This window comes from Copadichromis virginalis, linkage group LG7 (genome assembly GCF_057382275.1).
Source record: "Copadichromis virginalis isolate Kocher_CV1m ecotype Utaka linkage group LG7, C_Virginalis_male_GT1.1, whole genome shotgun sequence".
Lineage (NCBI taxonomy): Eukaryota > Metazoa > Chordata > Actinopteri > Cichliformes > Cichlidae > Copadichromis > Copadichromis virginalis.
Genome location: NC_140624.1, coordinates 12,947,705 through 12,961,820, shown reverse-complemented (window position 1 = coordinate 12,961,820; position 14,116 = coordinate 12,947,705). Strand labels below are relative to the sequence as shown.

The window sequence follows — 14,116 nt, the reverse complement described above, 5'->3', positions numbered from 1 at the left end:
TTACACCAACATTGGCTATCAGCTGAAAACTTGACATAGGATCGCCATGGTGTGGAGTGTCTTTAAGCTCATCACCACTGCATGGGAGAGGCAAAAGACTGAGGTGTGGGAAAACTACACAAGAACTGGACTGAAAATCAGTGGCAACAGGTCTGATGGTGATTAATCAAACTTTGAAATCTTCGGTTCAAATTGTCTTTAATATGTATAAATGAGGACAGAAGAGTGGCGGTGAGTGTCTACAGCCGTCTGTAAAACACGGCGGAGGCTGTGTCCTGGTTTGCAGCTGTATTTCAGCCACTGGCGTTTAAGATCTTGTCGAAATTAATGAAATCGGATTTGGCTCCAGCATGCAACACCATCTGAAAAGAGTCCGAATGGCAACAACTTCATTGTTCAGGCAATGCAGTAAAAGCATACCTGGATAGAAAACTAGAATAAATATGATTAACTTTTAATCTCCTTAGGAGTGAACTCTGCTTTCCTTTATATGCTATATTTACATGTATGTTTACACATTTCTCAATCGCTGCGCACAGATAACACTCCAGCTTTTCACTGAGCCATTAATGAGTGTAAGAGAGAAATATACAACGAACTAAACAAAAGAGAAATAAGTCCGTTTCCGAACATCAAGACAGCCAAAAAAAAATCCTTGAAATATTCCTACTGTGAGTCAAACACTTGCCTGATTTTTGTCTTCAGAATTCATTTTGTTAAACAAACAAACAAAAAACAATAGCACATCTGAAGAAAAAGAAAACTGATCTTTGAAAAGATCGATCCTAACCTGGCAGTCACTACGTCATCATTCACAAGCTTTGTGATCCTGTAAAACTCATTACAGAGTCGGACCATTTTCAAATTAACTCTCAATCTCGAAAGACGGACGCTGACCTGAGGAAATGTTACAGGCTTGACTCCTTCCCTGTCCAATTTGCAGATGTGGGTCAAAGAGCGCTTAAATCACCAAAAAGCGCCAAATGGCACTGGATGTACTGTTTGAATGAACCACCTGGGTGTGAGGAGGAAAACAGGAGACTTAGAATATTGCGCACATATTTATTTTGTTAAAAAGAAATTACATTACTTTATTCGCGTAAACGCTACGGTTATGTGTTTAAGGTTCAAGTCGACACCATAAATAATAATAATAATAATAATAATTTCATATACAGTAGAGTATATGGTGCATATATTTCATCAGACATGTGATCGTTGACCAGCATAATAGGATGATGCAAAGTGACCAATAAAGAGGTATACACAGCTTTAGTCATCTTTTTTTTAATGTATCAGCAACAGAAAGGCAGAAAAAAGCAGAGAAATACTCCGATATTCTGATTGTTTTCCTCTAAATGAGATGACACCACTATATGTTGTATTGTCAACAAAGAAAACAATCAGCTTATTGTGAGATGAGGAGATATTCTCCAAACTGGGACACCAAAAAGCTTGGAACATTTACAAAAAGCTGTTTTGCTTTCTTTTCTTGCATTCATTGAACCGTTGGTGTTCCCTTTGGCATTGACATGGCATTTTTTGTACATTAAGCTGCTTGGGGGGGGGGGGGGGGGGGGGGGCGAGGTGGTGGTGTGACTGCGAGCAAAGCCCCTCCAGTTAAACACCTCTATATAAGGCAGAACCTTGTCTTGGATCATAAGACTTGCATCACAAGCGGCCTTCATTGGTATCACACCAAGATGCTGAACATCGCTGAACCTTACCTGCAGTTCTTGCCTTGCAGGAGCTCAGACCCTCTTCTGCAGCCATTCTGGGATTATTTACTTTTTCACTATATGCCTCTCATCTCATCCCCATTTTTCCCCGTCCTACTCGCCTTTTCTAGCTATTTTTTCTTCAGCTTACCTTTTTCTGTGCTGGACCTCTTGGGAGAAAAGGTGCCTTTATTCCATCAGTACAAGATCCAACCAAACAGGAAGCCAACTTTGAAAATGATGGGTGACAGCTTCATGGTCACTTTTTATAACCACATCTTCTTTGTTTTACCAGCTGTAATAATCAGTATTTTCATTATGCCTGCACCACCACTGCCACGAGATGCTCCCACAGTATATGAACTGTTTATTGATATGCTGGCTGTACTGCTCCTCTTTGACACTCAGTACTTTATTTGGCATTTCATTCATCATAAGCATCCTCAGCTTTACCGCTGGATCCATGCAGTCCACCATGAATACATAGCACCTTTCTCATGGTCAAGTGAGCGGCTCAGCATCCCAGAGCTGATGACGGTGGGATTCTGGAGCAATTGTGATCCAATTCTTCTAAACTGTCACCCGCTGACCACATGGTGCATTACAGTTTTTAGCATCTGGATGTCTGTTGAAGACCACATAGGCTATGACTTGCCGTGGACCTTGAACCACCTGGTGCCTTTGGGGCTGCTGGGTGGAGCACCAGCTCATGACATGCACCACCAGAGGCCGAGCACCAACTATGCTCCTTTCTTCAGCCACTGGGACAGAATTTTTGGCACTGCTGCCCCTTTGAAGAAAAAAAATGAACTGAAAAGCAAATAAGAACTGTTCTGTCAATAAAGCCTGTTTTTTTATGTGGCATTGTTAGCACTGCAACACTCTTTTAATGCCCAATCCTTTAATTACTGCTTTCTCTATGTGGGGCCCTTGCTGTCTCCGCACTCTTTGGCAGTGTATATATATAAATATCTAAATATATATGTGTGTGTATATTCTCAATGAACCGTGTTAAATGAATTTGTTGAATTTTTGAATTCAATAAAAAACATTTTATTTACAAAGAATCTGACTCTTTTGTTTCATTCATTATTAAATGGAATAAAAAGTAAATAAAAGCTGGCATATAATCACTCATTCAATACTGTGGTGAAGCTCCAGTAATCACTTATAATTGCAAGAAACTTCCTGTAGGGAGGGGTCTGGGTTTTCTGGTAATCGTCTTACATAATTTAAAACCTTTGAAAGAGCCTTACTCAGCCTTCCAAACTTCACAAGGGAAAACAGAGTTCATAAACAAGAAATGTACTGTTTGTCAAACTAGTCACGCTGAGTTAAAGACATAAAAAAGAAAGAAAGAAAAAAACATGACTGAGGGAATTCAGGCTAATCCATCCCTGAAAGCGCAGAGCTCTAACTCCTTAAAGGTATATTGATTTGAATATGCCAGTAATTTTAAGTCATTAAAAAAAGGAAAAGGACTCCTGCATTCCTTTTGTGGAACTTTGTGGAAAAAATCATTGACGTGTTCTTCTAGGGATCGCCAAACTGGATAATCTTCCTCCATCTCCCTCCTGTGTCACACCCCATACCATAGGGAGGGGGCTGTAGCTCAGATGGCAGAGCAGGTCAGCCACTAATCAGAAGGTCAGTGGTTTGATCTCAGGCTGCCTCCTGGCTGCATGCCAGATATCCTTGGGCAAGATAATAACCCCATGTTTGCCTACTGGTGGTGGTCAGAGGGGCCGGCGGCACCAGTGTTTGGCTGCCTCGCCTCTGTCAGTGTAACTGTGGCTACAATGTAGCTTGCCGTGTGTGAATGACTGAATGTAGTGTAAAGCGCTTTGGGGTCCTTAGGGACTAAGTAAAGCGCTAAACAAATGCGAGCCATTTACCATCCCATCATTCATAAATCTTCTCTGATCTCTTCCTCTTACCTTACTGCTCCATATTCAACACCCTTTGTCCAATCTATACACTATACCAATCTATAAGGGCTTGTCTCTCTTTGTCTCCAGACTACTCATTTCTAATCTTGTCCATCTCAGTCACTCCCAGTGAATATTTTCAGCTCTGCCATCTCTAGCTCATCCTCCTTTTTGTTAGTGACACCTTACATCATAGCAGGTCTCACTACCACCTTGTAAACAATGCCTTTCACTCTTGCTGTTACCCTTCTGTCATGAATCATCCTTGACAGTCACCCCCATCCACTCTACCCTGCCTGCTCTATAGTAAGCGGTTTCCACATTAATAAAATAGACTTTCTGGCAGATCAGTTCTTTCTCATCATGCCTTGTTTAACTCTTGCCTGTCCCTCATACATAAAGCATTTTAAGTAGGCTTTCACTGGTATAGAAATACTGGTCAGGTTATGTGATCTAAACCTTCCCTTTCAGCCTTCTTGCTAGCCCTCTGTTAGAGATCACCCCTAACACTTATCTCCACCTGCTCCACCCTGCCCACACTCTCTTCTTCACCTCTTTTGCTTTGGATGTTTCCCCCATTTACTTCTACTGACCTTCATTCCTCCTCTCTCCATAGCATACCTCCACCTCTTCACAGTCTCTTCCACCCTTTCCCTACTTATACTACAAATCACAATGCTGTCTGCAAACACGATAGTCCTGAGACTCCTGAGTGACCTCATCTGCCAGCCTGTTCATTAATATTGCAAAGAAGAGGGCATCAGATTCCTGATGTATCTCACCCCCATCTTTCACTCCTATTTGCAGTTATTTGTAAAAATGTTTGGAATCGTATGATTTTCGTTCCACTTCTCACGTGTACACCACTTTGTATTGGTCTTTCACGTGGAATTCAAATTAAAATTGATTCATGTTTGTGGCTGTAATGTCACAAAATGTAGAAAAGTTCAAGGGGGCCGAATACTTTTGCAAGCCACGATATATCTTGTAAGATAAGATAAGATAAGATAAGATAACCTTTATTAGTCCCACACGTGGGAAATTTGTTTTGTCACAGCAGGAAGTGGACAGTGCAAAAGTTATGAGGCAAAAATTAGAATACAATAAGAATAAATACAGTACACAACTGTACAGAATAGAATAAAATAAAATAAAATACTATATACAGTAGAATAAAATAAAATAAATATACAATAAGATAAAAATAGAATACAAATACAAATACTATATACAACTGAGTAAAAATACAACGATGACAGAAAGGATTATTGCACTTAGTATTATTGCATATGTATGGATGTGTGTGCTTGATCAGTTAAAGTCTTTATTATGGAGTCTGACAGCAGTGGGGAGGAAAGACCTGCGAAATCTCTCCGTCCCACACCGTGGGTGCCGCAGTCTCCCACTGAAGGAGCTGCTCAGTGCTGTCACAGTCTGCTGCATGGGGTGGGAGATGTTGTCCATCAGGGATGACAGCTTAGCCGCCGTTCTCCTGTCACTCACCACCTCCACTGGGTCCAGAGGGCATCCTAGAACAGAGCTGGCCCTTCGGATCACCCTGTTCAGTCTCTTCCTGTCCCCAGCAGAGATGCTGCCGCCCCAGCAGACCACGCCATAAAAGATAGCAGAAGCCACAACAGAGTCATAGAATTTCTTCAGGAGTGGGCCCTCCACTCCAAACGACCTGAGTCTCCGCAGCAGGTACAGCCTGCTCTGCCCTTTCCTGTAGAGGGCGTCTGAGTTATGAGTCCAGTCCAGTCTATTGTTCAGATGAACACCAAGGTACCTGTAGCTGTCCACAGCCTCAATGTCCATACCCTGGATGTTCAGTGGTTGCAGTGGAGAATGCTTGTGCCTGCGGAAGTCTACCACCAGTTCCTTGGTTTTACTGGCGTTGATCTGGAGGTAGTTCAGCTGGCACCAGTCCACAAAGTCTTGGGTCAGACCTCTGTACTCCTTGTCGTCCCCATCAGTGATGAGGCCGACTATTGCAGAGTCATCAGAGAACTTCTGCAGGAAGCACTGGGTGGAATTGTGGGAGAAGTCTGCAGTGTAGATGGTGAAGAGGAACGGAGCCAGAACCGTTCCCTGTGGGGCCCCCGTACTGCAGACGACCCTGTCCGACACACAGCCCTGAGTCCTCACATACTGTGGTCGGTCGGTGAGGTAGTCCAGGATCCAGGTAGTGAGGTGATGGTCCACTCCAGAGTTCACCAGCTTGTCCTTTAGAACCGAGGGAAGAATGGTGTTGAAGGCACTGGAGAAATCAAAGAACATGATTCTCACAGTGCTTCCAGCGGTCTCCAGGTGAGCGAGGGAACGATGTAGGAGGTGAATGACGGCATCATCCGCTCCAATGCCAGGCTGGTAGGCAAACTGAAGTGGGTCCAGTGATGAGCTTATTAGGCGCCGAAGCTGAGCCAGGACCAACCGCTCCAGGGTCTTCATCAGGTGGGATGTCAGAGCCACCGGCCTGTAGCTGTTGAGGTCCTTGGGGCGTGAAGTCTTTGGCACTGGTACAACACAGGTTTTCCAGAGCTGTGGGACTCTTCCCAACCTCAGGCTCAGGTTGAAGAGGTGCTCCATCACCCCACACAGTTGGTCCGCGCAGGACCTGACGACCCTCGAGCTGATGCCACCTGGACCCGCTGCCTTCTTGCCATTAATCCTCCTCAGTTCCCTCCTAACCTGGGTGGTTGAGAGAGACAGGCTGGAGCCTTGTGTTGAGTGTGTATTGGATGCTGTTGTTGGGGGTGGGGGGGAGTGAGCAGGGTGAATAGAGGAGGTGTGAAGTGTCTGACTTATTTGAGCTACCCTACTAAGTCCAGATGTACTAAATAGAGGACATCATGTGCTTTCTCATGTGCTTGGGTGGCCTCTTTGAGTTTCAAAGAGGAAGAAAATCAAACAAAAAAGTTCAATAGTTAGATTCTCTTTTCCTTAGTTCTCTGGAGGATATGCTGTCTCTAGGCCCACAAAGACACAGTGCCAACTCCTTAACTTCTTTATACTTCTCTGTTAAAACTCCTAAAGAAAACATGGCATCTCTAGTCCTCTTTCTCAGCATGAAGCCATACTGCTGCTCACTGATTACTTAAACTAGCTTCAACTCTTTTCCATAGCTTCATAATGTGGCTTATTCCTCTGTAGTTACTACACATGACCCTTGCTCTTAAAAACTGGCGCAAGATACCTAGTCCAAGTAGGTGAAATGCAAAATAGGTTCATTTTTAAGTCCAGGTAGGTCAAGAAAATAAATTCTTGATCTGCTTGGACTAACATTGAAGCTATTTGGGGTTTTGCCAAGACTGAGCAAATCCCATATGGTGAGGAAGGCCAAAAAGGTCCTAGAAAGTACACAAATTTAAAAATATAACCAAGAACAGCAAAAACAGGATGTTTTTGTTAAATACATTTATTTGTCACGGAACAACTGCAACCCCCGCCCCCCAAAAAAAACAAAAAACCCCAAACACTACACACTGTCAGTGCAGACTCTTATTTAAATACTGAACAAACATATTAGCAATTTGTCCCGTGTTTTCTGTCGGGTGCAGCTTGGTGTAGCTGATGAACTGGCGCCGTAATTTCCGCAGCTCTGCCATGTTGACATTTCTGGTGAGCTCAATGTTTAACAGCGAGTTAAGGAACAAGAAAAATACCACAGGTAGAACCTAACAGAAGCCCAAATTATCTCCAAGCCCCAGTATTGCATTTAAACCTTTGAGCAGGACAACAGGACGAAATAACCTGTACTGAATGTTGCTGGCATCATTTCAAATTCAGATTATGCCCATTTTATTAAAGGTTGGCCAGAACAGAAGATGATGTGCTTTTAAGTTATGCTGTGCTTGGACCAACATCTTCAAAGAAGAAAATCAAAGTGGCTGGTTCTGAGAAGGTGCTTCACAGTCCTGCAACCAATGAAAATCCACAAATATAATTTGGTTTCTCCCCACCACACATCCCACAGCATGCAATTACAGACAAGACCTTTAACATTGCTTAGTAGATCCACCTTTCTTTTAAGTCATGTGATGGCCACACATTCCTCCACCTCCTCATCTAATGCTTTCAGATAGAACAGTGTTGTCCCCCCCGCTATTGAGGGGAGGTGATTAACCCCGGGAGGTAAACGAAAATTAGCATTTCACACAGTCATTAAATATGACAGACGTCCCACACGGAACTACAAAAATCTGTTTAATGTGAAAATATTAATCAAAATTGTGTGTTCAAAATAACTGGGCACACGCAAGTTGTGTTTAAAAAAGGATATCTTTTCCGAAGCTCCTGGAACTGCGATAAGATCCCCGGGAACGCTCGTCTTCTGGGCGTTAAAAATCGCCTGAAAACATTTAATTACATTTATCAAACACACATATAAAAATGAATTTTTAAAAAAGGGATCTCTACAAAGAGTATAAGGAACAATGAATCAGAATTAGAGAAGTATTTACTCCTCTTAATTTATTTTGCTGGAAACTTTTGCAGATATTGTGCAACAGAACGTCGTGATCTGTGTGAAATCGCAAAAAGAAGGAAGTGCAACATGTGGCATGCTAACAAATACATGAGCTCAAAACAAAAACAAAGAGGAGGTTATTTTTTATTATTGATTTTTTTTGCTGATTTATATGTTTTTACTCTGTTGCCTTGTTTTGGTAATCATGCCATGCTCATGTCATGAATGGCAGACAGAAATTCCCACACTTACAACGTGCAGGGGTGCATTCATTTTTTATTAAACGTTGGACAGTCAGCAGTTAACAGCTAAAGCTGTCGATTGTTTTTATAATCCTTTCAACACTTTGGATTTTAGCATTGAGATCCAGGAATTTCACACAGCCACAGTCAGTACTTTAACATTGATCGCAGGATGTAGATTTTCACTCCATGACTGTGAAAAAATCTCACTGACCTAATAATATTTGTGGGCATTTACTCAAATCTTGAGCTCAACATCTGAGTCCTGTGATTTTATTGTGTTTTAAACAAATCTTTATAAACAGCAAGTACCCATTCATATAGTTTAAATGCCTAATGCCAAATGTAGTTATCCCCAAACTTTTAACGACTTTAGACCGGTTCCCCTCAAATCAGTTGTAGTGTAAATATTTGGAAAGAATGGTGAAATCAGAGATTTTAAGGCCCACTGAGCATGTGCTTGACCCCATTCACTTTACCTCATGCTAAACTGATGTTACTCATGCTGAAAACCAGTTCAACGTGATTGACAAAAGTGAATAAAATGAGGCAAGCAAAAAATATGATCACTGATTTTAGATGCACTCATAAACACAATGTCACATCTATTAAGGGTCAGACTGTTGAAGTTCAGTGTTATGAATGTCTTTGAAGCTGTGTGCACCAGCGAGTCTCCCGTTTGAGAAGGCTTTCTGGTTTCCACATTGATAAAACTGCGATGGGTTTATTTTATCGTTCTTTTGTTTAATCCGATTTATCTCTTTCTTTGGGCTTGTGGTCTGGATACTTATCTGTAAACGAATCGAACTGTTCAGTCATCTAACAGGCTGACTGGTGAACCACAGCTGAACTTAGAGCCCCTGCACCTAGGAAGCCTGCAGCGGTTGGCTGGTTCACTTTTTCTTGACGACTCACACCCTTTGCAAGGTGAATGTAATAGACCGACAAGGTTTAATTAACAGCTTTGTTCGAGCAGTCATTACTTCACAGGAACAGCTATGTCACTTTCAAGGGCTACGTGATAACCAAAATTAATTAGAATTAGCTGTTATTTAATTTCATATTTTGCACTATGCGCATTTGTTGTCCATTTGCATGTGTTTGCATGTGAGGATGGATGACTCACGACTGCAGAACAGTAACCTGTACCTGAACCTGAACCGGGCTATTATTGTGTGCCAAGATAAATACCTCATCAGCGCTTCACTCATAATTGCATCTTGGCTGGTGATGTAACGTATAAAGCTGTAAATACATGTAATACCTTCTGAGTCATAGAACAAAGTCTACATTATGCAGAGGAATGTTGATACCCCAACAAAGGATTTGTAAACATTTTTCTGAAAAAGACTCTTCTGTCATATTTCACTTAGAATATGACATAACTCAAAAAGCAGTCCAGCTCAGTGAAAAAAATATCATGGGAAACTACCTGAATGACCAGTAAATGATGTGAAACTAGAAAAAACAAACAAACAAACAAAAAAAACCATACCATCAAGACATCTTGAGTGATCTTGTCCAACTCGTATAAAAAGTTTGCTGATGACAGTGGTTGCTACAGAGAAGAAAAGAAAATAGGTTTCCTTCACAATCAGACAAAAAAACAAACAAAACACATGCATGCAGTAAATATTGTAGATTTCCAGACTGATTGTAACTAGTGTCTCTTAGGCTATGTCCACACTAATGTGCTTTCGTTTGAAAATGCATCGTTTTCTCTCCGTTTTGGCCTCCCGTCCACACTGAGTCTCGAAAATGCATACATTTGAAAACGGTGCTGTCGCGTCGCAGTGTGGACAGCGAAAACGGAGCCATTTGGAAAACGATGACACATTTTAGTCATGTGATGCAGTCAAGTGACCAATTAAACTAAGTTAGCGGAGGGCATTATACAGCGGTTGCTTTGTTTGCTCTCAATTTTGACAGCCCTATTAAAGATTACTATCAGTTTGCACATGCTTCAGACAGCTTTTCTTCAAATTCTTTAATTCTCACTCGCTTTTGCAACTTTGTACTTTTGTGTTACCCTCAGCAACAACTCCACCTCATTGTTAGTCCGTTTAAAAAACTCGGTGCTTCTCCTCGACATTTTGCCGCGACGTTTCAAGGAGCCGGAAAGTAAATAAACGGCAGACAGAAATGAGGCAAGTCGAATTGTCTTTTGTTTCAAGCATGCGCAGTACTGGAACGTAAGCGTTTTCGGGCCGTTTCAACGTGGACGGACAACTCTGTGAAAATGACTGAAAGCGAAAGTGTGGATGCGGAGCATTTTCAGACGAAAACGCCGTTTTCAAATCTATCCGGGCTAGTGTGGACGTAGCCTTAGACTTACACTCTGAGTAGACTGGTTCGGTGGGGGTGCTTTTCTTTTGAAAAGCGCATCAGAAATGGCTTCAACTGGAAGTGTGTCATCTTTCAGAATAGTGAAGAGAGGGCTGTCCCATCGGTTTCTGGAATCCGGAGCTTCAAATCGCTGAACTAATGCGTCAAAGCTTCAAAACACCAAATGCATGTGAGACAGTTTGCAAAAAAAATAAAAATAAAAACAAAAAAGACATGCAACAGTGCAGGTAAGGTAAGAGTCGTGCTCTCATACTGAGGCTTCTCACTCACATGTCCTGATTGTACTCATCAGCAGCATCTCTGTTTGTGTTCCATAATGAGCTCTCTTCATGGGACGTCAAACTGTAGACCTTAACAAAGAAAACCCGCAAACATACCACGATTGCATATGAAGGTAACATTTTTTCAAAATGTATGTTTAATTGTCTTGTCTTGTCTTAATGTTGGTTTATAATGGAGCACTGTAACAAAAAATAATTTCCCCCAGGGATCAATAAAGTATTCTGATTCTGATTCTGATTAATTGTCTACTTACCAAGCAGTGTGGAGTCTGTGCATGTTTGATGAGGCAGAACAGTTCATAGCGGTAGCCTGTAACATATTTAAATTTTAAACTACAAATCACAATATTTAATGTAACTGTGACAATTACAGAATAAGTAGTAAGACTTACCTTTTATGTAATTTAATGAGTCTAGAATAACAATGTCATCCTTGTTGACTTTCCTAAAAAAAAAAAAAAAACAACCCAGAAAAACCAAAAAAAGAATTAGCATTAAAATATGTGTGGGTTTTGTGCAACATCAGCTCCTACAACAGATTTTTAAACACTCACCTCTCCACTTCAGCTTTCAGAGACGCTCTGACAGTTTTCTCCTTTTGGGAATCTGAAACATTTCCAGTAAAATTAAGTAAATGCAGAAGTCTGCCCAGTTGAAGCAAACAGTCTCCTTAGTCATGTTAACAATTACGGAAATAATAAAGAACTAAAATTTTGAAAAACAAAATGTTTAATTCTAAAAGCATAATAGCAATGTAACAGTAACACAGTTAAAATGATCAGGTCCAAGTGATGTGCCATGTCATATCACCCACAATAATAATATGAATATCAAAGTATCATATTATTATGTAGTTGCTATAGCAACATCCTGCTTAAATTCCCTAATGCACACAACGAGACAAGCCCAGGCATTTGTGAGAGCAAGAGCCTCTGATGGTCATTTGGTAGCTAAAAAGGGAGTTGAGTCAACAACTTTCAGCAAAGCAGTGTACTTTTCAAAATATCCAAGAAAACTGTTGTCACTAACTGTGGACACAAACTTGCAGCTTGAAGCAAAAAACCCAGGTTTTTTTTTTTTGTTTTTTTTTTTTACCACCAGTCTATAAAGGAGGAGATACAATCAGCTGGTTATGTTAGACCCAGAAGTAAATAAAATGACTTCACTGAGCATGGCCGGCTGCACGCGTTATTGTTAAACTAAAGTATTAAGCAACTACTTTATACTTAAAATTTGCAGGGAAAACACTACCCAGGCTTATGACTTATGCTGTGTCACTGTATCTGTTGCTGTGTTATTACTTTTGCACAATAATGCTGCTGCCATTGTACCATTGCTCTTCAAATTAGGAAGTGTGTCATCAATAACAGCAGCTCATTGGAGAAGGAGAATTGAAACTGCCCTTCAGTTACTCATTTAGGAATCCTGCTGCTGCAAACGTCGATAAAATGTCGCTTCCCCCCCCTACATCATAATAAATCTCATAATCGCAAGTGTTTTTTGAAATGTCATGATATATTTCCCATTCCTAGTACCATACTACTCTATTACTAGCAGTTTCCGCTTACATGTGATTTCAGGGGTTTGTAAAAGTAGAATGGGCGCTATCAGGCAACTCTGCTGTGGAACCAGCTCCCAGTTTGGCTTACAGGACACTCTCTCTACTTTTCAAATTAGCCTGAAAACTTCCACTTATGACAAATCCTATAGTCAGGCTTGGATCCAATCTCTTAGGAATATAGCTGCTGCTGAGGGATTTTCCACTATGCAGTAAGCACATCGACTTGATGCCCCTTTCACTCCCTATGCATTTATATGCTACTACAGCATGAAATTAACTTTTGTTCTATTTGTTGCTAATAGTCTCCTTTCTTTCCTCTAGCCTCCAACCAATCATCCTCGATGGTTGCCCCTTCTTTAACTGGTTTTGTAGGGTCTCTTACTGTTAAAGAGCAATCCTTCTTCCCCACCTTCGCCAGGTGCCTGTTCATAAGAGATTACTGGACTGTCTCTACTACTAACTACTACTGCTGCTAACGCTAAATAAGTAAAATTAATTGAATAGTAGCGCTCATAAAGCAGGCGAACACAGTTGTAATTGTCATGAACTTTAAAGCCGCCCCAAGCATCGATAAGCGCAAACGCTGAATAAGCACTCCTGCCTCTGTTGTTTATTCCCCCGGCTAAGCTTCGTGTAAGGCCGGTGATGTTACCTCAGTATTATGTGGCTAATAACATACAAAAATATGCCAAGTAAGACTGAAAGCCCTGGAAGCTGAAAAGCTTTAAGAAGCACACTAATGAAGGCGTGCTAAGCTTACTTGCCTGCGTAAACAGTGTTTTTCTCAACGCCCAGGCTTCCGTCTCCAACAATATGAACCTTTCTTTCTGTGCTTTCTTCAAAATACACCTTCAGCTCTTCTGCCCTTCGTGACTTACCACTACAGGGATAACCACACATCACTATTAGGGGCATAACTGGGGCTAGTTGCCACTCAAACTACCCTGGGATGTGATAAAAAGCACGTTGCCACTTTCACCCGGATATGTTAACTAAAAGCGGTTTTTCCCCTTACCGACCGGCAGGGGGCGCCAGAAACTTGATTATCTGAAGGTACTGTGTGTGTGCGAATGTGACTTGAACATAGATGAAAACACAGACTTCCAATACATTCTCTGCGCTTTTAATAAAGTCATAGACAATATAAAGTAAAACAACAGAAGTGTTTCTCACTTGCCAACATATACGTGTTATGTTAGACAAAAAACAAAACATAATTTAGCTGATTTTCACAAGAGCAGAAACCCTCTTCATCAGCAGGATGTCACGCAACAACTGATCGAACTGGATGTCCTTCTTCTCTAAATGCATGAGAAAAACACAGAAAGCTGTACAATGGAAGGATTAACAGCGGTATTAGACTGAGTAATAATACATAACTCACCTGTCTAGTGCCTGCTCTCCTTGTGTTTGTTGGGCAGTTTTCAGAATATGGATGAGGAGCGCCTGCAGGTCTTCCACTCCGTGCAGAGGTCTCACATCTCTGCCTTCAGCTGTATCTTTTATATTCTCAAAGGCAGAATTCACAAAGGAACTATCCACAATGCTCTTCTTGCCCATGAAATGTCCTTATTA

General features: G+C 41.3%; 2 protein-coding genes across 2 annotated transcripts; one reads left to right on the top strand and one right to left on the bottom strand.

Annotated features, from left to right (window-relative positions):
- Window positions 1-1,703: 1,703 nt before the first annotated feature.
- Window positions 1,704-2,570, top strand: ch25hl1.1 (cholesterol 25-hydroxylase like 1, tandem duplicate 1). Its single transcript, XM_085465129.1, has one exon. It carries the CDS (start codon window positions 1,704-1,706, stop codon window positions 2,541-2,543), a length of 840 nt encoding a protein of 279 aa, XP_085321255.1. The 3' UTR covers window positions 2,544-2,570.
- A 4,468-nt stretch (window positions 2,571-7,038) lies between these two features.
- kti12 (KTI12 chromatin associated homolog) lies at window positions 7,039-13,541 on the bottom strand. The gene is made up of 9 exons (XM_085461811.1): window positions 13,306-13,541; window positions 11,535-11,586; window positions 11,373-11,425; window positions 11,235-11,290; window positions 10,970-11,049; window positions 10,689-10,848; window positions 9,849-9,911; window positions 7,926-7,994; window positions 7,039-7,275 (listed from the first exon to the last, which is right to left on the bottom strand). Exons 1-9 carry the CDS (start codon window positions 13,454-13,456, stop codon window positions 7,132-7,134), a joined length of 828 nt encoding a protein of 275 aa, XP_085317937.1. The 5' UTR covers window positions 13,457-13,541; the 3' UTR covers window positions 7,039-7,131.
- Window positions 13,542-14,116: the final 575 nt, after the last annotated feature.

Bases quoted from the DNA above. Each gene is read 5' to 3' on its own strand.
- ch25hl1.1 (XM_085465129.1), top strand. From the start codon at position 1,704: ATGCTGAACATCGCTGAACCTTACCTGCAGTTCTTGCCTTGCAGGAGC.
- kti12 (XM_085461811.1), bottom strand. From the start codon at position 13,456: ATGCCCCTAATAGTGATGTGTGGTTATCCCTGTAGTGGTAAGTCACGA. The intron at 11,587-13,305 runs GCAAGTAAGCTT...GAAATGTTTCAG, and splicing joins GAAAAACACTGTTTACGCAG to ATTCCCAAAAGGAGAAAACT. The intron at 11,426-11,534 runs GTGAGTGTTTAA...TTTTTTTTTTAG, and splicing joins CTGAAAGCTGAAGTGGAGAG to GAAAGTCAACAAGGATGACA.